This window comes from Lonchura striata, chromosome Z, assembly GCF_046129695.1.
Source record: "Lonchura striata isolate bLonStr1 chromosome Z, bLonStr1.mat, whole genome shotgun sequence".
In the NCBI taxonomy this organism is placed as follows: domain Eukaryota; kingdom Metazoa; phylum Chordata; class Aves; order Passeriformes; family Estrildidae; genus Lonchura; species Lonchura striata.
This window is the reverse complement of record NC_134642.1, coordinates 40310966-40333731: the sequence shown is the minus strand read 5'-3', so window position 1 is coordinate 40333731 and position 22766 is coordinate 40310966. Positions and strand designations below refer to the sequence as shown.

The following is a 22766-nucleotide window of genomic DNA, read 5'->3' as shown; positions in this document are numbered from 1 at the left end:
GAGGGAGCTGAGGCAGGATGTTTAGCCTGGAAGAGGCTCGAAGGAGAGCCTTATCACTCTCTATAAGAACCTGACAGGAGGGCGTAGCCAGGTGGGGGTCAATCTCCTCTCTGGGAACAACTGACAGGACAAGAGGACAAAGCCTCAACCTGCACACCAGGAGAGGTCTTCATTGGACATTAGGAAGAATTTCGTCACAGAAGGAGTGACTGGGCATTGGAATGGGCTGCTCAGGGCGGTGGTGGAATGGCCATCCCTGAAGGTATTTCTAAGACGGCAGGCCGCGGTCTGGTTGATAGGGTGGAGTCCGATCATAGGTTGGACTTGAGCTGAGGTGTCTTTTCCAACCTCATTCACTCAGGGATTCTGCACCACCACAGCCCTGCCTGCGCGGGGTCCTGGCGGCCTACCAGGCCATGGGGGATGGGGCCCTTGCCCTGCGCAGCCGCAGCCTCCGGCAGCGTGCGGGGTGCCCGGCGCTGTGCGAACGCCCACGGCGCAGCGCCGGCCTGGGCCCGGGTCACGGCCCCGCTCCCCAGCCCCCGGGCCGCGGGCGGCGGGGGAGGCGCGCGTACCAACGGCCTGAGGCGCGGCTCCTCGCTGACGTCACGCTTTTCCAGAAGATTCACCCCGGGGATCCCGCCGCTGCGAGCGAGCGGCCGACCAATCAGCGAGCGCCGAAAGGGCGGTGCTGGCTTGAACTGGCCAATGGAAGGCGGCGACCGGGAGGCGAGGGGGGGAGAGGCGGGCAGAGGAGCGGTGGGGTGCCGCCTTTGCCCCGCCTTCCTTTAAGGGCCGACCAATCAGCGCGGCGCGGCGATGGTCAGCCCCGCCCCCCGTGCCGACGGGGGCGTGGCGCGCGCGGGAGGGACTCCCCTGACGTGGCGGGCGGGGGGCGGGGGCGGGGGCGGCCCAGCGAGCGCGCGGCGCCCCGGGACAGCGGGAGCGGTGAGTGCCGGGGGGGCCGCGCCGCCCCCGCACCCCACAGCGGCCCCGGCCGCGCCACCGCGGGCTGGCACCGCGGCCCTGGGGCGACAGGGTGCCGCTGCCAGGCGGGACTGCCCTGGGGTGACGAGTTGTCGCCGTGGGGCTGGGAGGAGTCAGTCCCTGTGCCCCACAGAGCGCAGCTGCTCGCTGTGGGGTGGGGGGGTCACGTCACCCCGCCCTGGCGGGTAACAGGGCGTCACTGTGGGCTGGGCCGTCACTCTGCGCCGCGGGGTGACAAGGTGTGCCGTGGGGCTGGGCGGGGGTCAGTGCCCCCCACCCCAGGGGTGACAGGGCGCCCCAGTGGGACCCGCACGGGTCTTACCCCGTGCCTCGGGGGTGACAAAGTGTCACTGTGGGGGTGGGGGGCAGCGCCCCTGTCTCGGGATTAACAAGGGGTCGCTGTCTGGAGCCCCCCTGTCTCGGGATTAACAAGGGGTCTCTGTCTGCCAGCCCCCCTGTCTCGGGATTAACAAGGGGTCGCTGTCTGCCAGCCCCCCTGTCTCGGGATTACCAAGGGGTCGCTGTCTGCCAGCCCCCCTGCCCAAGGGGGGACACGGGGTTGCTGTGGGAGTGGGTCAGTCCTCTGCGCCGTGCGGTGACAAGTTGTTGCCGCGAAGCTGGGGGTCGCCAGTCCCCCTTTACTGTGGCGTGGTAGAATATCACTATGGAGCTGGAGAGGGTCAGTGCCTCTGCCCCAAGAGTGACCCCGAGGCTGAAGTGGGCAGTCCCTCGGCCCGAAGGGGTGACAGAATGTCACAGTGGGGCTGAAGGTGATTGACCCCTCTGCCCATGAGGTGACAGCACGTCCCTTGTAGGACTGGGAAGGGGTGCTTGCCCCACTCCACCTGTGGGGTGACAGTCTGTCCTGATATGGGGGTTTAAACCTCTGCTTTATGAAGTGGCAGAGTGTACCCAGGGGCTGACAGGATTGGCCTCTCTGCCCCTAAGGGTGACAGGGTTTAGCTGTGGATCTGGGAGCTTAATTGCTTTGCCCCTTTGTGGGTGGGGAACACAGGCTACCCACCCTGTCCTGTCACCATGGGGTGACATGGAGTCTCTATGGGGCTGAAGGTGGGGGAGTTGTCGTCTCTGGCTCCTATGGGGTGTCAGGGTGTCATGGTGGGACTGTGGGTCAGGGTTAACTGGGCTGCCCTACCCGGTGACCACGTGTCCCTGTAGGTCTGAAGAGTGTGTCAGGAAGGGGTTAATCCCCACTGCCTCATAACAGAGATAATGCATCCAAGTGGGGTAGGGAGAGAGAGAGTAACACCCCTGCCATGGGGCTGCAGTAGAACCCTGTGGAGGTGGAGAGGAATTTCTCTCCTATTTCACTTTGGAGGGAATAAATGTGCTCTCTTTGAGCTATATGGTATGGCCTGGAAGGGGTCAGCACCCCTCCACCACCATACTGGGGGTACTTTTGTATTCCAGTGGGGCTGAACTGGCTGGTGCCAAAGTTGGTAACCTCCTACCCAGGGGCAGTAACACGAGGGACCAGCATGGAAAGGGTTAACCTCTGTCCCCAGTCGAGGTGAAAGTGTCTTCCGGAAGGGCTGACCAGGAGGAAAGGGTTAACTTGCTTTCCTCTTGAGTCAGACAGCGGGTCCCAGTGGGTCTTGATCATCGAAAGGGGTCACCCCGGGACCCCTGTGGGTCTTTGCACTGGGGCACAATGTATGAGTGAACTCCTGTGTGTATGACAGCCCCTAAAATCGATAGTGCTTCTGAGCTTAAGTTCTTAGCCCAACAGTGAGAGGGGGGCAGGGGGCATGGGGTGGCGATCTGTGCAGTGGGGGTGGAGGTCCAACGCCATCCCCATGCCACTGTGAGCATTCCGACGAGTCTGGAAATGGGGTACCCTACACGGGGAGGCAGCAGGGGGGGCTTGATCCTACGTCCACACAACCGTGAGCAGCCAAGTGTGGCTGGAAAGAGGGTAACCTACTTGGGAAGACGCTGTGAGGAGCGTGACCCCATCTGCACCCAAGAGCCAGCACCAGATCGGTCTGTAAAATGAGGGACCCTGTCGGGGGTGATCGCAAGTGGTACTTGACACCATCCCCACGCAGGAGACAGCAATTCGTGGCTGTGAAGATATGAGACCCTCTCTGGGGAACTTCTGAGCGGGGGTCCTGGTCCGTGCCCACGCAGGAGGCGGCCGCCGGCGGGGCTGGCAGCGGGGGCTGTGCTGGCAGAGGCAGCGAGGGGAGGGTTAACCCTGTCCCCACGCAGGTGCTGGCACCCCAGTGGGGCTGTCGGTGGGGAGGGGGAGGCGGGCGGTGCGTGTGGGGGCTCGGGGAGGGGATGATTCATTGCGGGTAGTCATGACATTGCTGCCTGGTTGCCTGCGACTGCCATCCAGCACGGGCACGGGTGGCTCTGCCTGCCCCGGCGCGACAAGATCCCCAGCAGCTCCCTGACTGAGCCCGGGATACGCTACCATGCCGGCAATCCTGCTCTTCTGGAGCCGCGCCGAGAGGTATGCGCTGCCTCGGCACCTCGCCGGACCCACCCGGCTCGGAGCCCAGCGGGACTCCAGCCCCTGGGGACACAGCGGGATGTATCGCCCGCCCGGCTGTTTCGCTTGCCGCGGGTGGGACGCAGGATCTACCTGGTGATATCCCCAGTACGGCTGCCTAGTTTCGGTGTAGCGCTTCTGGAGAGGATGCTCTCCGTGGCCTGCGAGTGACGGTGACAGACGAGGGGACGCGGTGGCATTAGCTTTCCTTGGCGTGCCTGAAGGTGACTTCTCAGAAGTAGGTTTTGCGCCGTGGGCTCGGGGGACGCACCGTCCCCGTCCCGCTGCCCTGCCGCCACGGGAAGCCCCGGCCGCCGGGCGGGAATGCGGCACTCAGCTCCCTTCTGCCGGGGGGCCGGTGCTGGCGTCCGGTGAGGGGGACACAGGGACCCCCATGCATCCGAACGGGAAAAGCTGGGGAGGTTCACATTGGTTAACGTGACTTTTTTCCATATCAACGCCGCCCTACTTTTCTCCCTACCCGATTCGCCTGGCGGGTGCTCAGCCCTGGGCGTCAGCAGAGTCGTTTCTGGGGACACCGAGGGGCTCCTGGCTGCGCTCCCTGCGCTCCTTGGAGAGGGCTGCGTGGGGGACGTGACGGTACCAGGTGGCTGGGTGCCTTGTGGCAGTGGAGAAGAGGAATGCTGAAACTGATGGATTAAGCAGAAGTGTCTTAATCTGTCGGTTTAACGAGAAAGCGTCAAGAAACCAATTAGAAGGAAAATTACTGCACGGCGAGTGACTCCATTGAAGGGTCTCTCCGTGCGCGGCTGGAAAGCACACAAAGGACGGCAGCTCCCCGGCGGCACCGCGTCGAGCGGAGGAGCCCTTTCGGAGCCATCCTGGGAGCGAGGTCAGAGCCAACCACGGCTGCCGGGCTGGCGAAAAGCTGCCCTTTGGGTGTGCCGGGGGAGGTGGAGGGGGGGATTCGCCAGCAGAGCATCCCTTGGCGGCGGCGGCATCCTCGGCGCGAGCCAGCACCTTTTGGCCCGCCACCCTCCTCCCCCCCTCCAGCGCCTCCCGGCCGGGCACACAGCACCTGCCGCCGCTTGCGGACAGCCGCGATGTTTAAAATAAAACTAGAGCCTTTAAAAATGACAGCTTGGACTATGAATGTGTTCGTAAAGTTTCGGTAAGTGGGTTTCCGCCTCTCGACCTTGTGTCCTCGTTAAACCATCAGTGCCTGTCCCTGGCATCCCGCGGTGACCTTGCACCCTGAGATGGAACAAAAAAACCTTGTGCCGTTGCCAGGGTGGGTTTGTTCCCTTAGATGACTGCCGAGCAGAGGGATTATGTCAAACGATCGCTATTCAGCTGGCGCGCTAGCCCAGCGGTTGCTCGGGCTGATGTCATGTGCGGGGCTGGAACAAAGATTTATTCTTTATTTAATTTTTTTTTTTTTTTCTTTTGGTGTGGTTGCAAGAGGAGGATGGAGGCTGGGCTGACTCGGCAGATCAGGGGAATACCTGTGGTTTTCACCAAGGCAGGGTGGCCAAGGCTTATCTGGGGACATCTGATTTGCAGGGGTGATACAGGAATGCCTTTGCCTGCCTGAAACCCCCCAGCACTCCCGAGGGGGTTAATGGGAAGTCAGGAGAGGATGACTGAGCAGAAGGGGGAGAGGATCGGTGGCAAGGCGCAGCTGATCCCAGAGAGGTGGGAGGGAAGGAGGGAGGCTCTGCGGGGACAGAGTCGTGTTTTACCACCATTGTGCATGTGAGCTGAGCCTCGGGAGCGTGCTGTAACCCACCGGGTCACCCACCGGCACCTGGTCCTCTCTGGCACGGTAAACCGCGGCACCGGGATGCATTTTGATACAGAAATTCCCTTCCCCATGTCCGGCCAGACGAAGGGGTCCTTGGTCAGGTCAGAGATCCTCATCAGGCATCCCCACCCTGGCCAAAGACCTCTCGGTGGGCAAGACCAGAGATCTTGTGAGTAACGACATCATTTTGCGGTTTTGGGATGTGTTTTCTTGGGAAGCGCTGTGGGGTTTTGGCCAGATGAGGGTGTCCCAGTGGTGCTGTCAGGTTGGGCTGTGTGGGGTCAGAGCCAGACACTGTGGTTCCTGGGCAGCGACAGTTGAAGGTTTGTCAGCTCTGTGTTGCTGGAGCTAGGGTGTGATGGGGTTGTCTTTAGCAGTGCTTGGTTTGCTCTTGCTGTGGGAGGGTTGGCAACATCCAGACAGGGACAAATTGTCGTCCCAGTACTAGTCTCAGGGAGCCCCTGCCCTCCACTGGAGGCTGGTGTGGGGAAGTGGGGTGTTGGAGTGATCCTTGGCGTGGAGAATGGACAGGATACCTCTTGGCTCCTGCTGGTTGCTCACCCCAGGGTCTCCTGAAGCTTCCCCACCACTTAGAGAGTGTAAATGGGGAGGTGAATGTGGACTGGGGGCAGAGCATCTCCCAGCACCTGCATGGTCTGCGTGCTGCTGGCATCTCTGCATGCAGGATCTGGTATAGAAATGTGCTGGCATCCGGGAGCTGCCACAGGAGATGCTGTCAGATACTCTTTATGCCCCCAGGGACCTCCTCCCACCTCTTCTGTGCCTGAGATGTTGTACAGTGTTTGCAGATGCCCTCCTCTTCCTTCACTGTGTCCTTCAGGGGTGGCCTTAACCCCCCTTCCCATCTATGGCAAAGCTTCTCCTCCATGGCTGGAGCGAAAAAGAGCAGAAGTTGATGGCTTGAATGGAGGTGGCCAAATGTAGGACCAATTTCCAAGCTCCTGCAGGTGGTCATTGCCCAAGGCATGGCCCAAGGCAAGTGTTGGATGCCAGATTCTTAGAGCAGCACCCAAGCATGGATCTTAGTGGAGCACAGCCACGCTTGATTGAGCTGTGGTGGTTGGGGGATCCCTGTGTGACCTCCAATGGGAGCTCATGAATAGAGTAAGGATGGGAAGAACATCTGGTAGCATGTATGATGGTGAAGAAAAGGGCCAAGGCTCACACCCCATGCCAAAATCCATCTCCTGGAGGGCCACAGTGGGTTGAGGTGGCTCAGATGTGTTTGGAGCAAATATAGGATGAAACCTGGACTGTAGCAGGGAGAAATATGTGGGCAGTGAGGGTGCAGGTCTGCTAGGGCAGCACCTGGGAGAAGCAGGGTCAGCACTGAGTGTGAGAGGGGCCAGGCCAGACCCTGAGGTTTGGGGTGTCAAGTGTTTGCTGTCAGATAACCAAAAGTTGAGGAGCAGTGGGAAACATCTGTGGAGAGGCATGGGACTTGCTAGCTTTTGCCGGAGGAGCAGCCCTATCAGCTGCCCTGGCTGCTCCCTGGGTGGCTGCGTCCCCAGGGGTGACTGGGGGATGAATTACAGCCACTGGGTTTTCCATGCCTTAGTATAGGCACGGGCATGGCCTCAGCCCCCGCGCGATGCAGCGAGAGAGCCCTGAGTTCCTGGCTTACTGCAACATCTAATTGGAGGCTCTCAGGGAGTGCAAGTCAGGCTAGAAAGTGTTGAGGTTTTTTTTTAAACAGAAAAAGAAAAAAGCCCTCCCACCATCACAAGATGTTTCTGTCTAACGGCTCCGTTCTCTCTCCGCTAAATACAAATTATGGCTCTGACAGCCGGAGGCGCTTATCTCCAGCTGAATGCCAATTGCTTTCAGGAACAAAATGTTTGAAGTTCCTTTAAGGTGAAGGCACAACATGGTCCCTGCCACTGCTTTCAACCTCCAAAACCTGCTGTCATCACCCCGACTTCGGTCTCAGGTCCCCAGCTGGGAGAGAACCAGGCAAGGGGGCGGACACAGGCTGGCAGCTGCATTTGGACATAGCTCAGCCCTCCTGACTCAGTCAGGGGGGACGGACAGGGACGTGGTCCTGGCCTGACGTTAGCAGTGGCGTGGCCCCTATAATAGCACCGTGCCCCGACTTGAGCTCTCTGTCCCTGTCAGCCTCAGAGATGAGTCTGTCCATCCCAGCCGTGGGGCTCAGTGGGATAGAACCAGAGCTGGGATACATTCTGGCACAGGGGCTCTGACCTCTGTTGGGAAGCGTGGACTTGAGCTGGCTGTGGTGCTGCTGGCCCGTGGGACACAGGGAGCATCGTCTCCGCGATAAGTGTGTGCCAGCCCCATCCCCAGCTGCCCCTGTGTGATATTCACCTTACAAAGAGCTGTCTTTCTCCTTTTAGGAATAAGTACTCAGCTCCCGGCAGCGTCGCCGTCATGGGGAAGGACTATTACAAGATTTTGGGCATCCAGAGTGGCGCAAACGAAGATGAAATCAAGAAGGCCTATCGGAAAATGGCCCTGAAATATCACCCTGATAAGAATAAAGACCCCAACGCTGAGGAGAAGTTCAAGGAGATTGCGGAGGCTTATGATGTCCTGAGTGACCCCAAGAAACGAGCCGTGTATGACCAGTATGGGGAGGAAGGTAAGGGGATAGGCACTGCCCACTGGGAGGCAGAGATATGGGGTCCCAATCAATTTTAGAGGTGAGGGAGGGTTTTCACAGAGGGGTGTTTCAGTGTTTCATGCCTACTCCTGAAATGGGACTGATTGCCAAAGACTCAGAGAGAGAGTGAAGGCTCCACAGGTGTCAGAAATCACCTCTCATCCCACTCCTCCCCAGGGTGCTTCACTTGGCCAGCAATTTTTCACCTTGCTTGCTGGGGTGGCTGGGCTCCCCCTGCCCTCTGCCCCAAAACTGTGGGCGTCAGCTGAGAGATGGAAGGAGCTCACCTCCTGGGTCATACCTGTGGTAATTCGTTAGCAGCTCTTTAAATGACCTAAATAACACAGCAGAGACGTACTGCTTCTGCCCACATTCCCCCTGCACTTGGGCACTGGTCCCACTGTCCTCCCTGGTACAGGGTGACCTACAGGATTCAAAGCTTTTCCCAATTTAAGTAATAGGCCCTTGTTTTGAAACCAAGCGGCTGCTGTTGTCTGGTGGTTGGCATGGAGGAGGAGGAGGAGGAGAGCCGCTCAACACAGGCAGCCTTATTAGTCAATGATGGAAGAGTGCAACCCCATTCGAGGAGAGTGCCGAATAGCATCTGCATTAATCAGCCCAGGGCTTGGGTGCTTAAAAGAGCAGGAGGTCTGGCAGGAGCAGACGGCTGGGTGGAAGAGGCAGCTCCTCTCTTGGGCAGGTGCATCCTCTCACAAGCCACCGCAGGATTAAGCAGCAGTGGGTTAATTGTTGACCCGTTAGTTATGTCTGGGCTATGATGGATGCACCAGGCACAGTGATTTGCTGCCCTGTAAAATGAGAAGAGACTCTCTCAAGTGAGAAACCAGCTTTTCCCTGGAGGCCTCAATGAAATCAGACCCTGCTCAGGCTGGCGTCATGGGATTAAAGGTGAAACCTCCTGGGTGTACAGTCTATTAGGAATGGGGTTCACTGGGGATTTGGCAAAGTCCCTGTAGCCTGCAGGCATCTAAAATAAGAGTGAATTAAGGAAGAGGGTAAGAGCTCCCTCACTACCCCATCAAGTTAAAGACCATCTTCCCCCGTGTCCCATCATTGTTGAACCTCTCATGTTTCATGACTTTCCCCAACATTTTGTTTCTCTTTTTTGGGGGGCAATGAAGATCAGCATTTTGAGGAGCTTCAGGGTCCTACATGCTGTGTAGCAAGGTGAAGTGGGAAAGCCCCTTCAGCCCACCCAGAATGCTGACTTCAGCACTCAGAAGAGACCCCCAAACTTGTCCTGCTGTGGAAAGCACGTGAACAGTTGGGACAAAGGACAGCCTGTCAGAAATAGCCCTTCACTGTCACTGGTGTGCCCTGAAAATAGTCCCTGAGATAGGCTTGGCTTAACCCTTCCCAACCCTCCTGATCAAAAATAGCCTTAAAGAGCATGTGTGACCTCTTTGGGGGGCATTTGTCATGTGCCTTGACTCCTTGGGACTTGGGATGAGTTGCAGTGATATCAGGCTCAGCCTGGGAAAGGTTGCCAAATGATTCAAACCTTGAGCTTACCTGGCGTTTTATGCAGCCACTGTGCAGGGAGCTGCATGCTGACCTGGAGGTCTGCTCACCTTCACCTGCCTGTAGAATCGTTGAGGCTGGAAAATATCTCTAAGATCATTTAATGACCACTAACCCATGTCCGTAAGTGCCGCATCCACACACCTTTTGAACACTTCCAAGAATGGTGATTCCATCACTTCCCTAGGCAGCCTATTCCAATGCTTGACCAACTTTTCTGTGAAGAAATTTTTCCTAAATATCTAGTCTCAAAGACAAGGCTATTGGGACAGGAAGGAGCCTGCTCATGGGGAAAAATGGAGATGGGCTGTACATTTTAAATTAAAATTAGGTGAATAGAATGGAGAGAATCAAAGAGGTCCTGCACTAGGGATAGAGGGAATGAAACCTGAATGGATTCTGAGCTTGCAGGGCATAGGAGTGGGACTGTGTGTCATGGGTGGAAATGGTGCCTTCACAGTGGTTGGGCTGGAGGGGTGATCTGCACACTCAGGAGAGGCTGGAAGGATGTGGCAGAGGCCATTCTCCCACCTGGGCAGTGCAGTCCTTGCAGAGCATTCCCCCACAGGGAGCATTCATGTCTCCTCTTCCCCCTTATCTTCCAGGTCTCAAAACTGGAGGTGGCTCTTCAGGTGGCTCAGGGAACACCTTCCACTACACCTTCCATGGAGACCCCCATGCCACCTTCGCATCCTTCTTCGGAGGCTCCAACCCTTTTGACATCTTCTTCGCCAGCAGCCGGTCTCGGATGTTCAATGGCTTTGACCAGGAAGACATGGATATGGATGATGACGATGACCCTTTCAGTGCCTTTGGCCGATTTGGCTTCAACGGCATTAATGGGGTTCACCGGCGGCACCAGGAGTCTCTGCACACGCGGAGGAAGGTCCAAGACCCACCTGTCATCCATGAGCTCAAGGTATCCCTGGAAGAGATTTACCACGGATCCACCAAGAGGATGAAGATCACTCGCAGAAGGCTCAATGCTGATGGCCGGACCATGCGGACTGAGGACAAGATCCTAAACATTGTCATCAAACGGGGCTGGAAGGAGGGAACCAAAATCACATTCCCCAGAGAAGGGGATGCCACTCCAGACAACATCCCTGCAGACATCGTCTTCATCCTCAAGGACAAGCCTCACTCACACTTCAAGAGGGATGGGACAAATGTGATCTACACGGCAAACATCAGTCTTAAAGAGGTGGGTATGGGTAGTAAATCCCATGAGATGTGAGGTGGCACTGGTTCATGGCCTTTGGGGGCAAGATGGGAGGCAGTCCTTCTTCTGCTCTGGATAGGAAAGACCAGGTAGGTCACAAGAAAGGAGCTGCAGAGGCCAACTTGGTCTTGGCTTTGGAGGTGCTTGACTTCTATGCTGGGTGTGGGACACTGACGCTGCAGTCTCTGCTGAACACATGACACTTCTTGAGCCAATTCAGGTGTCTCATTTTATCCATTTCCTCCATTCTCCATATGTCCTGGTTTTTCTATTTTAGCATAGGGTATTCATGTGTGGAATGAAAGGCACATCCTCTCTAGGAACAAGGGAAAACCCAGGTTGGGTGGCATCAGTCTGATTCCTACTTTTCCTGTAGCAGCTTAGTTACTGCCTAGGGTTGCACCAGGTGCCTCTTCCCATGGGCAGAGAGCAGGATCACGTGGAGGAAAGTGATCCCTTGCCCTCCCTGGGCAATGCTTTAGCTGTTTTCCTTGATTCTGGCTTTCCTAGATAGCAACCAAACAAATTAAATGCCCAGGCAATGAGTAAAACTCAACATTTCAAAGCCAGTCCTGGAGGTCTGGGTGGCAGGGCTGGATGGATGCATCAGATTATCCAGCAATCTGCACGAAGGTGGGAGAGAAAAGGGAAGATTATCTCAGTACAAGATGTGCTGTTTGCCACTGCTGCTGTAAAACTACCTTTTAATAAATCCCAGCTGGCAGCTGCATTTAACATTGACATTTTTGGCAGCTGCCATTTGCTGTTCCTTTCAGATGGTAGACGCTGTCTGTCTTCTTAATGAGCTGATTTTTTTTTTCTTTCCTGAAGGCAGATATATGTTCTCAAATGCATTGAATAGAAATACGCTCAATGGGCCAGACCTGAGGTAGAAAAACGTGATCTTGTGAAGTGTGCCAGGAAGTCAGGAGAGTTCTGTGATGGCTCTGCATCCCAGCTTGGTCTGTGACTGGGTGTACTGGGGGCAAAAAGCATGTGGGTTGGGCAGAGCTGGGCACTCCTGAAGCAAACTCAGCTCCACTGAATTTGCAGACTCAGGAGTTTCCTTCGCAGTGCAAAGTACAGAGGTTTATTCCTGCAGTAGCTGGTTCTCCTGGCCAATCCAGAAATACTCAGGAGAGACTGCCTTATTTATGGAGCAGTGCATGCCATATCTCAAATATTTCCTTCTGTTCATTCCTTTTATCTGTAGAGTTAACCCTGACCTGGCTGTGCTGATGCCCAGACCATGTTAGTCCACGTTTGTGCACTGGTCAGGCTGCAGGGACTCCTGCCTGGAGTTGACTTTTGAGCAGTAACTGGAGAAATAGGCTCGAGAAGTACACCAGAAGGGTTGGACACTTTTGAGCTCCATGAGCAAGGTCTGCATGCTGGCAGTAGGTTTGAACAATGCAGACACAGAGCAGAAAAGTGATGGTCCAGGCAAATTCCTTATCTCTTTCAGCTGGAATTTCTGGTCTCTGACCTCCCCCAGCACAAACCCAACATGCTGGGCACCTTCATGGAGTTGCTGGTCTGGCTGTCATCTCCAGCCTGCTGCTTGCCAGGGTAGTGTGATACTTTGCTAAGTTTGTCTTCCAGGAGAAGAAGTTCCTTAAGTGCTCCAAGCAGATGCTGGGAGCTTTCCAATTCTATATGCTACCACCTCAGTATGTGACAAGAGTACAGCTTCTCCATCTCCTCAGCCTCTGTCTGTAGCCTTAGGTCTCTCCTTGCACCTTCTGCCTTGCAAGGCTACCTCTTCTAGCCTGGGTTTGAGTCTCTGCCACTGCCATGAGAGAGCATAGTGCCATAAATAAAGCTGGCAGGTGATGGGTACTGGAGGGCCCTCCCAGCCCTTGAGTCCCTGCTGGGTGCCTGTCCAGGGCAGCGCAGGCATTTTGCCACCTGTCTGCTGCAGAATCACAGATGTAGGAGTGCTCTTCCAGGGATTCATTGTCTTCCTTCTTACAATCAGAGGCGCGTGCCACAACGAGGAGCTGCGCAAGGGAGGAGATACACACAGCTCCACCAGCAGCTGCCTCTGCCGGGAGGCAGCAGTGCCGGCAAGGCGTCCTGCCCTCCTGGCTGCTGCCTAATGCCTGCCCTCGGCACCATCCCACTTTGCATCCTTTACCTGGCATCACCTTCCTCAAAGCTTCTGTACCTCAGCTCATCCCAGCTGGGACGCGGCCGGTGGCGGCGCCCTCTCCGGCGGCTTCACCGTGAGCGGAGGAGGACCCAATGGTGACCTAGATAAAGCTCTGCTCGTACAGCACAGTGCTCAAACCCGGGGTGATTTCATCCCCAGGGATAAACCAAGCCTCTTTCTAGGATGCAGGGTAGCTCCCGCTGTTACTGGTGTTACTTCAGCAACCGTTTTCCCAAATGCCAGCAAAGTTGAGCACGAGTGAAAAACAGGGACATACGGCGGAGGAGTGATCGCCTCGGATTCTTGCGTCTTGGCTCTGGGAAGGAAACATTAAGATCCTGTCTGCCTTCACTGTTACCGCCTGCTTCTGCTCACATCTCTGCCTGCTTTCCTCATCCACGTGTTCCCACAGGGACTTCTTGTTCTCCCTTCTGTTTTGCGGCTGGAGGTGTCCTTTCTTGGCACACATGGCTACCTGCAGCCATGGCACACTGCACTGGGCACCAGCGAGCAGGAGGGCTTTGACATCCATGCACAGCACAAGCTCCTTGATGTGGGAATATTGTCCTTTGTTTTCCCTTCAACCTGCTGGAGATCAGCCAAGCACCTGCTGCTTACGCAGAATTGGTGATGGCATCCTCCTGCAGGCTGAAGACTTCATCCCTGGAGGACACCCTCTCCAGGAGGAGGCCTGTGTAGATGAGCCATGGAAAAGAGTTCTTCACTCAACAAAGACCCTGAACCAGCTCTGGCACAGATCCCACTGCAAACCCTCTGGTTCAAAGCCTTGGTTCTGCTGCAGAAGCCCCATCTATCATCTCAGAGGCCATGGCCAGCATGAGATATTTCTCCTGGTGCCTATTGCTGCTCTGCTTTTGGAGGCTTTTCCGGGGGAGGGGAGCACAGAACATTCCCCCACCTACCCCAGAAACAGCAATTGCATCTTTCTCCACTCCCCTTGCAGGGTGTTTTGGGAGGGCTGTGACCCCCAGGACCCAGTTCAGAAGGACAAATCTGTGCCAGCCCCCACATGCTCGAGGCTGCAGCTCAGCAGCCCCCCAGCCCCCACCCCCTTCCAGAAGCATCGTTCCGCAGTCCTCTCGCTCAGCCCTTGCTGAAAGCCTGGAGACGATCCTGCCCACATGTACGACAGAGCTGTCTGAGTTATTTAAGGACACAAGGATTTTCTTGCTGCATTCCTGTGTCACGTGGCTTGCCAATGCAGGCTGGTGTGCGGCTGCTGCGGGGGGCTGGGGTGGAGTGGGGTGGCAACCCTGCACTGGTTCCTGGCTGTACAATGGGATAGGAGATGGGAACCAGCCCCTCCAGCACCCCAGTTCCCAGGGAAGCTCAGTGCCACTGCCATACCATTGTGCCATGCTGGAATAGCCTTGTGGGGGCTGTTGGTGACAGGGATGGGACATGGGACATGAGCTGTGCTATAGATAACCCCAAGCACTGGGCAAAGCTGCCGTGCTCTGGAGGGTGACAGCTGATGGGCTGTGGCAACATCTCATGATCTCAGCTGGATTTTCGGCTGCGAGGCTGGGTGACAGGGCTGGAAAGGAGCTAAATTTAGCCTGCGTTGTTGCTGTGGGTGGCTGGGCACTTGCTGGTGGTGCCTTCTGGGCAGCCCAGCATGTGGGGAGGGGAGTCCTTCCCCCCATGAGACCTGGGGCACCCCTTTCCTGGGGAACCCCTCTCCTGCATGGCTCCTGCAGCCCAGTTCACAGTGGTTGGACCTGGCTGGTGCCAGCAGAGAGCTGTGCTTCCACTGGTGAGCATCACCCAATGCTCTTGGGCTCCATCCAGAGGGAGCTGGGCAGTTCAACTGGAGCAGCAGCCAGTGTGGGGACAGGGTGTGGCTGTTGGGATACTTTGGGGTGTCAGCCCCATCTGATTGCCTGTTCTCTCTTCCTCCCTCAGGCCTTGTGCGGCTGCACTGTGAACATTCCCACCATTGATGGACGGGTGATCCCGCTTCCCTGCAACGACATCATCAAGCCAGGGACAGTGAAGAGACTACGTGGGGAGGGGCTGCCCTTCCCCAAGGCCCCCAGCCAGCGAGGAGACTTGATTGTGGAGTTCAAAATCCGCTTCCCGGACAGAATAGCTCCCCAGACAAGACAGATCCTCAAGCAGCACCTCCCATGCTCCTAGAGCCCAGGGACTCTCCTCCAAAGCAGCAATACTCCAAACACATGTGCCACAGCACCTGGCCTGCACAGAGCCAAGGTGTCACAGCACATTTAAATGCAAAAAACAAGAAAAAAACAACCCCTCACACTACTTTTCTCCCCCAAAAAACCTATCCAACCCACCCCCTATCCATCCTTCTTGGCCGGTTTTTACTCCAACAATGGGGAGACTCCTGTCTGCCACAGCTCTCCCAACTGCCAAACCTTTTCTTTCTCCCCAGAGGTCCATTTTTTTGCCTCGCAAGAGTGAGAGCCATGGCCCTTTGCCCGGGGAGGTGCGTTGTGTTGTGGGTTTTTTATGTCACCTGCTTTTTAGGCCACTCTTCCCACAAGAAGCTGGACTTGTCGGGGTCCGGCGCTGTGTAAATAGGACTCCGCAGGATCTGGCATCCCCGCTGCTGGTTTTTCTCTTCCCCTCTTTGATACTTGCTGCTGTTTGGGGTCCCGGCTGTACCACAGTACCAATCACTCCTGCCTGTGGTGGCCCCCCGAGTAGCCGGACAATTCCTCACCTGGGGCCACGGTACCAAGTCCAACTGTGGTCCGCTCTCCTGTGCCAAGCCTACACTGAGCCTCGGCTGTGCCAAACAACGGAGCACATGGGGATGGTCCATCCAGCCTCCTGCCCCTGCCCGGGGATGTCCCCAGTGCCCGTGGGCAGCGCTTACCTGCACCCACTGCCCACAGGGCCCAGCCAGCAGGAGGAGGGGGGAAAGCCCAAGGTGGAGCTTTCTTTTTTCAGATGTGTTGAGTTTGCATTGCTGCTTTTATTTTTTAATACATATATATAGAGCTCATTAGATAAACTTTGTAAAGGTTTTTCTCTGCCTGTATTGGGGATACTGGCCTGATGCACCCAGGCTTTTTTTGAAAGGGGGATGATTCAGCCACACGAACAGCAAACCCCTGGATTGGGGTTGTGTGTGCGTGTAGCACTAATCTGGGTGCAAAAGCAGAGCCAAGCGTGAGCAGAGCTGTGGGTTTCACTAGTGTTTCAGGTCAAATTAAGGATTCTAATAAGAGGAGAGAGGCATGTGTATATATTTTTCTACAGGGACAATTCATTCAGGAGGTGTTTCTGGACATCAGGGCAGATCTGGGAGGTGCATGAGGCAGTCTGTTTAGTGGCTCCATTTTCAAATACTGTATTTTTTTAAAACCTTTGGATTTCCATCAGGGGAATTTTTATATTTCTTACCTTTCTCAGCCCACACTGCCTCATGCCATTTTTTTTCCCAGGAAAGGGCTGGTACAGAGCTGGAAGCACATTTGACCTGGGTTGTACAGCTCCTCTTTCACCGCAGCACTGCCAAGAAAACCCCTGCCAAAATATTCCTCCCCTGCCCCAGGAATCTTTTTTTTTTTTAATTCATTAAGAAAAGAGTTTACTGACTTGAAGCGGGGAGTCCCTTGGGTGGGGAGGCTGTGCATGGGGTGTTCATGGGGCTGGGGGTACAGCTGTACAGTGTTACCTGTGGGGCTAGGAGACCTGTGAGGTGCTGCTGAATCAATCACCTGCTTTGGCCAGCGAGGGGTGGCCACTGGTCCCTGTGGAGTTCAATGTGGAGAAATGTGGTGGAGAAACGTGGTGGACGCTGTGAGCGAGAAGACAGGCCAGCACGCAGATGCAAGCTGATTTGTTTTTCTCGGTTTCAACGAGACCTGAATGTTTTATAGTGGGGTTTTTTGTAATTTTCTTTTTTTCTTCTTCTTTTTTTTTCTCTCTCTCTTTTTTTTTTTTTTTTTTTTTTTGTAATGTCAGTATTGAGAGAAATAAAGAAGTATTTTGAAAAATACACTTTTTCAGGGTGTGTTGTGATGGGAGTTGCAAAGCTGAGCTCCAGCAAACAGCAGGGAGAGTGCTCTGTGCCAGGGTCATTGCCACCACCACCCTGGCCAGATGCCCTTGAGGCTGGCAGGGAGAGGAAGAAGAAATCTGTTTGTTTTGGTCCTTGTTGCACAGGACCTTCAGGACCTGATAATGAGGGCAGGGGAATGAATACATGACCTGGTTGGTTACAGAATGGCTGCTCCTTTCATGCATAGCCTCAGTAGCCTGACCACATTGCCAAGGTTAGGGGGCAGCGCTGGTGAGGGGCTCTGTCCCCTCAGGGCTCTGGGATGTGGCTAACATGGGCAGTGGGGTGGTCAGTGAGGGGCTGCAGGGGGAGGCTGGAGAGAGCAGTGCCCATCTCTTCTCAGAAGGGCCTTGGGGCGGGGTGAGAGCCAGAGGCATTACTGGCGCCCATGGAAAGTCCTGCTGATGCCAGGGATGTTTGCACATCCCTGTGCAAATATCAGGAGCTGTGCACAGGAGATGGGCATTGTGCCCATCTCTCAGATCCAGTGTGTGGCTCAAGACGATTTGATTTTGGGTGAGAATAGTCAATAATTTAAACTGAGTTATGTTAATTGCTACATAGCACTGCATATACCTTCCATGGCCACTAATATGTCCATCACCATCACTGGGTACCTTGCCTCTCTGAATTTGGGGATCTGAGCCCACCTCTCCTTTGGTAGCCATGTTAATGAAGGATGAGCTGTGGTGAAAGCAGCCAAGCCCAGCAGTGATAGAATCAGAAGTGATTTCTACATGTGACACCACCACACACCATCTTTCCTGTCCTGAAAGACTCCTAGGACAGATGAAGCCCAAGGTCATGACCTAAACAACCTCAAGGCACTTTTATAGGGGTGGTCCATAGATAGGGATAATGATGTAATCACAGAATCAAATAATGATTTGGGTTGGAAAGGACCTTAAAGCTCACCTCATTCCAACCCCATGCTGTGGGCAGGGACACCTTCCACTAGACCAGGTTGCTCAAAGACCCATCAAACCTGGCCTTGAACACTTCCAGGGATGGGGCATCCACAGATTTTCTGAGCAACCTCTGCCAGTGCTTCACACCCTGACAGTAAAGAATTTCTTCCTGACATCCAATCTTAAACCCCTCTCTCTCACTTTGAAGGCATTACTCTTTGTCCTGTCCCTATATGCTCTTGTCAAAAACCTCTCCCCATCCTTATAGGCACTGGAAGGGTTCAAAAGACTGGTATCAGAAGACAGGAAGGGTGATGGGGTATTGGAAAGCAGGGGACCTGGCATGATGTAAAAGGTATGGAATAAGTGGCGGTTTCATCTGGAATAGAGTTCATTTTCTCCCCAGTAGCTGGTTCAGTGCTGTGATTTTGATTCAGCTGAGAATGATGTTGATAACACACTGATGTTTCAGCTGTTGCTCTGCAGTGCTTACCCTGACTCAAGCACTGGCCAGTTTCCCATGTTCTGCCAGGAGCAGGTGCCCAAGAAACCAGGAGGGAGCATGGCCAGGAGAGCTGACCCAAACTGCCCAAAGGGATATTGCATGCCATAGAACACCATGCCCAGTGCAAAAAACTGTGGGGAGAATAAGTGAGTGGCTGCATGGCACTTAGTGAAACTTCAAGGGCCCTATCTGGTGCCCAGAGAATGGAGTAACAATACATCTGTTAGACCAGGTTTGTTACAAGCTGTTTGTTCTGGTCACAAAGTTGTTTTGCTTGTAATCAAAGTTCCTGTGCACATGCTTGAAGGAGCACTTTGCTTGGTGTGTGTCCCCTGTGGTGACATTGATCCTCCATGGGCCTGGGTGAGTTGTTCTTTGCAATAGTGGCTTACAGGTGTCTCCAAGTGCCACATCTACACCATTCCTGAAAGTTTCCAAGATGTCTTAAGCACATGTCTGGTGCTTAAAAACATGGTTTGGTGGTGAACTTGGGAGTGTTGGGTTAATTATTTGACTTAGTGATTTTAGAAATCTTTTCCAACCTAACCATTCTGTGATTTGATGATACACATCTTTTGAATACACCCAGGGATGCACAATGGCCATGGCAGCCTGCTTCAATACTTGACAACTCCTTCCATGAAGAAATTTATCCTAATATCCAACTTAAACCTCCACTAGCACAACTTGAGGCCATTTCCTCTTGTCCTGTCATTTGCTACTTGGGAGAAGAGACTGACTATACCCTCCTTTCAGGTCACTGTAGAGAGTGATCAAGTCCCCCCTGAGCCTGTTTTCCTCCAGGATAAAGACCTCCATCTCCCTCAACTGCTCCTCACAGGCCTTGTGCTCCAGACCCTTCCCCAGCTCCACTGCCCTTCTCTGGACTCAATCCAGCATCTCAGTGTCTTTTTCTGAGGACCCCAGAACTGGACACAGCACTTGGAGTGTGGCCTCACCAGCTCCCAGCACAGAGGGGCAGTCACTGCCCTGGTCCTGCTGGCCACACCACTGCTGATACATTCAGGATGTCCTTGGCCTTCTTGGCCACCTGGGCACATTCCAGTTCATGTTCAGCCACTGCTGACCAGCACCCCCAGGTCCTCTCCCATTCAGCAGCTTTCCAGCCATGCTGTCCCAGCCTGGAGCTGCAGGGGGTTGCTGTGACCCAAGGGCAGGACCCAGCACTTGGCCTGGTTGAACCTCACACAATTGGCCCTGGTCTGTGGGTCCATTGGTACAGCAGAATCTCCATTTGTGAGGCAAATCTGATACAAGCACTCAGCACTGCCATTCCCTCTGTATTTCGGGAGCCATCTGTTGGGAACTGTTCATAACTGCACCTTTGGCCTTTTTCCTTGGAGAGTCAAACTGGCAGAAACATTTTTCTACATCTCCCTCCTTTCACAGAATCAGGCATAGAAAGGTCTGGGTTGGAAGGGATCTTAAAGCTCATCTCATTCAAAGTCCCCTGCTATGGACTGGGACACCTTCCACTAGACCAGATTGCTCAAAATCCCATTCACCCTGGCCTTGAACATTCCTAGGGATGGGCATCCACATTGATAATTCCTTCCTGCCTTCCATCTCCAATGGAAGCCCTCCATTCCCCTGGGCTGGTAACAGCAGGCATCCTTTTAAGGAAGAGGGAGGAGATAGTGGTACCTGATGGTTTTACCTGCAACAATATGGAGAGGACCCAAGAACATGGGAAGGAAAACCTAGATTGACCATAGAGAGACAGGTATGGGAATTGCCAAGGAAAACAATCACAAATTAGGGTTCTTCCAGAGAGAGTATTTGCTGTCCAGTCTCCAGTGGGTAGCTTCCCAGGCAGAATCAAAGGGTAGAGTATTCCTGATCCTATGGCAAGCACAAAGCTGTGTCAGGGGAGATTTATGTTGAAAAGGTTTTTCACCTGGAGGAGTTGATGGGCTCTGGAACAGCTCTCCAGGGAAGTGATTACAGCACCAAGCCTGACAGAGTTCAAGAAGTGTTTGAACAATGCTCTCAGGCCCATGCTATGTCCGTAGGGGTGTCCTGTGCAGGGCCAGGAGTTGTATTTGATGGCCACGATGGGTCCATTCCAACTCAGGGTGTTTTCTGATTCCATTTCTACAAGAAGTGAGTGGCAAATCCAATGACCAGGACTAGAAGGGCCCTGCCTCTATCCTCTATCCTCTATCCCACACTGTGCACCCTAAAGTTATGGAGCTACACAGTGTAGAAAACATCGTATTTCTGGAGGGACAAAGGAACTTTCCAGTGTCCTATGATCTGCCAGTGAGCAGGAGCACAAGAAGATGGGTGGAAGCATGGCCAGAAGAGCTGACCCAGATTAGCCAAAGGGTTATTCCATGCCATAGAACATCATTCCCAGTGTATCAGCTGGGGGTTTGTGGCAGGTGGGGTGTGAATGAGCAGCTGAATGGGACTGATTTGCCAGCTGGGTTCAAATCCTCACAGGTGGAGAAGCCCTTGGAGTAGGAACATCCATAGGGAAGTGATACATCTGGGGTAGGAAGTGTCAATGGGGAGGGCACATCCATAGAGAGGGGATGGCCGTGGAAGAGGGATGCCCTCAGGACAAGGATAGGCATGGGGAGAGGGCACACATGACCTGTGGGGCTCAAGGGGAAGGGATGTCCTGGGGACCAGTGCTGCTAATGGAGCAGCAATGCCCATAGCTCATCCATGCCTACCTGGAGCAGGATGGAGGACTGCTGAGAGCAGTCACTTGTGACCCCACGGTGATCAGAGGACCGGGAGGGCCCAGAGGGCTTTGGGATGGTGCAGGAGGGTGCCAGTCTCTTGGATCAGGGACCAGCCTCTAACCCCAGAACCATGGCCTGAGAAAGTTCTCCCACCCTGCATCAAGCGTGGCTGGACTGTGGCTCCCATCAAATCCAATGGTCCCGATGGGGCCTGGCTGTAGGGGGTGAAGGGGGTGAAGGGGCTCTGGGGCCACAGGTGGAACCCAGGGGGGCACAGGGAGGTGTGGATCATGTCAGCAAAGGAAGGGATGCCCTCAGCTTCCCCCGCATTAATCCCACACTCTCCAGGGCATGCCTCAGCCAATAACATCTTCCTCCAGCACCTCTGGGAGCTGCCCAGACCCTCAACAAGGATCTGGGCAGGGGAGGAGGGTGCTGCAGAAAGGTTCTTGCCCTGGCAGTGACTGACCAGGGTCTCTGCTGGAGGAGTCCTGAAAGGGGCAGGGCTGGGGCCAAACCCCGTCCTTGATACCAACTGCTCGCCTAGGGCTGCTGAAGTTCAGAGAGGGGCCTGTGAGTGCTGATCTGGGGGACACCCTCAGCCCTCCCACCAGGTCCATACAGCCTCAGAGCAAGGGTAGATGCTCTTGGAAATCCTGTGGGAGCTACGTACCACAGATGGCAGGGAAGAAAGCAGGTTTTCCAGCTCCTCTGCTGGATTCAATTAGCATTTGCAGCCTGCAGAGGCACTGAGGAAGATTTGGGCTGCCAGGAGATGGGGCACACCATCCCATGTACTCCTTGCCCCAGCCTCCAGAGCAGACAAAGCTGCCAGGATGGATCTGCCCCTCGACTTGCTGGGTGGTGATGTTCTCCCACTGCAGGGAGGAAGAAGCCCCTGTCCAAGCTTTGGAAGGCTTTGGAGAGCCATGAGATTCCCTTTACTAGGTGGCAGAAAGCACCTGGGTCTGGTTCCCTGTGGCCAAAGCAAAGCTGGTATCTGTCCCTGCAGAGCTCAGGGAGGAGTCAACCCTAGAGCAGAACGGTGATGTTTAACCCAAAAACTGGATGGCGTGAGGCAGGGGAAGCACCAGTCCCCCACAGCCTCAACCCTGCTGCCACAAGTGTTCCCACTGGAGCCAGCCAGAGCGATTTCCCCAGCAGAGATGGTGTGAGGACAGGGACGGTGGTGCCGGCAGACAGCTCCCAAATAGGACAGTGCAGGTGAGCTGCCAGCCCGGACCCCAGGGGCCTGCACCACCTCCTCCGCCGCAGGGGGTTTGCTATTTAAACACAGCGTCCCCTATTTCACTGCGCTTACCACACCCACGGCTGACACAAGCCCCTTCTCACCACACCCAGTCCTCTGCCATTAAACTCTCTCCCCTTCAACACAATGGCTCGATGGAGCCCTTCAAGATGTGCCAGACTCTGGGACAGAAACCCCACAGCATCTGCCCCCTCTCTCCCATGGCTCAGCTCCTAAGGCCCAGGGAAACATTCTGCCACACACAGTGCATTTTACCCTCCTTGCAGAAACCCTCAGATCCTGCACACCCTAAGAGCTGCTCTGTGCATTCTACTGCCCTGCTCCCCTCAGGCCGAGAGCTCAGCCAATCCTGCCTCTTGTCCTGCTCCTGCTCCCTAGGACCCAGAGCTTCCCTGACATAAAGCAATCAAGTACAGCAGTAGCACATTTTTCAGTTCACAGAGGGGAAAATAAAAGGAGCAAGGCAGGGAGGCAGAACAGGAGAA

General features: G+C 54.9%; 1 protein-coding gene across 7 annotated transcripts; it reads left to right on the top strand.

Annotated features, from left to right (window-relative positions):
* The first annotated feature begins 892 nt into the window (after positions 1-892).
* DNAJB5 (DnaJ heat shock protein family (Hsp40) member B5) lies at positions 893-16821 on the top strand. Of its 7 annotated transcripts, none has more exons than XM_021554614.3 (4): positions 893-948; positions 7646-7890; positions 10059-10657; positions 14754-16821. In XM_021554614.3, exons 2-4 carry the CDS (start codon positions 7680-7682, stop codon positions 14985-14987), a joined length of 1044 nt encoding a protein of 347 aa, XP_021410289.1. In that variant the 5' UTR covers positions 893-948; positions 7646-7679; the 3' UTR covers positions 14988-16821. The 7 variants fall into 7 exon arrangements, with proteins under 7 accessions (XP_021410289.1, XP_021410288.1, XP_021410291.1 ...); XM_021554613.3 differs by lacking the exon at positions 893-948 and adding an exon at positions 3298-3466; XM_021554616.3 differs by lacking the exon at positions 893-948 and adding an exon at positions 3622-3729.
* The last annotated feature ends 5945 nt before the right edge of the window (positions 16822-22766 follow it).

Excerpts from the sequence above, each read along its gene's own strand:
- DNAJB5 (XM_021554612.3), top strand. The coding sequence starts at position 4,570 with ATGTTTAAAATAAAACTAGAGCCTTTAAAAATGACAGCTTGGACTATG. Across the intron at positions 4,638-7,645 it reads AATGTGTTCGTAAAGTTTCG|GAATAAGTACTCAGCTCCCG; the intron begins GTAAGTGGGTTT and ends TTCTCCTTTTAG. Across the intron at positions 10,658-14,753 it reads CAAACATCAGTCTTAAAGAG|GCCTTGTGCGGCTGCACTGT; the intron begins GTGGGTATGGGT and ends TTCCTCCCTCAG.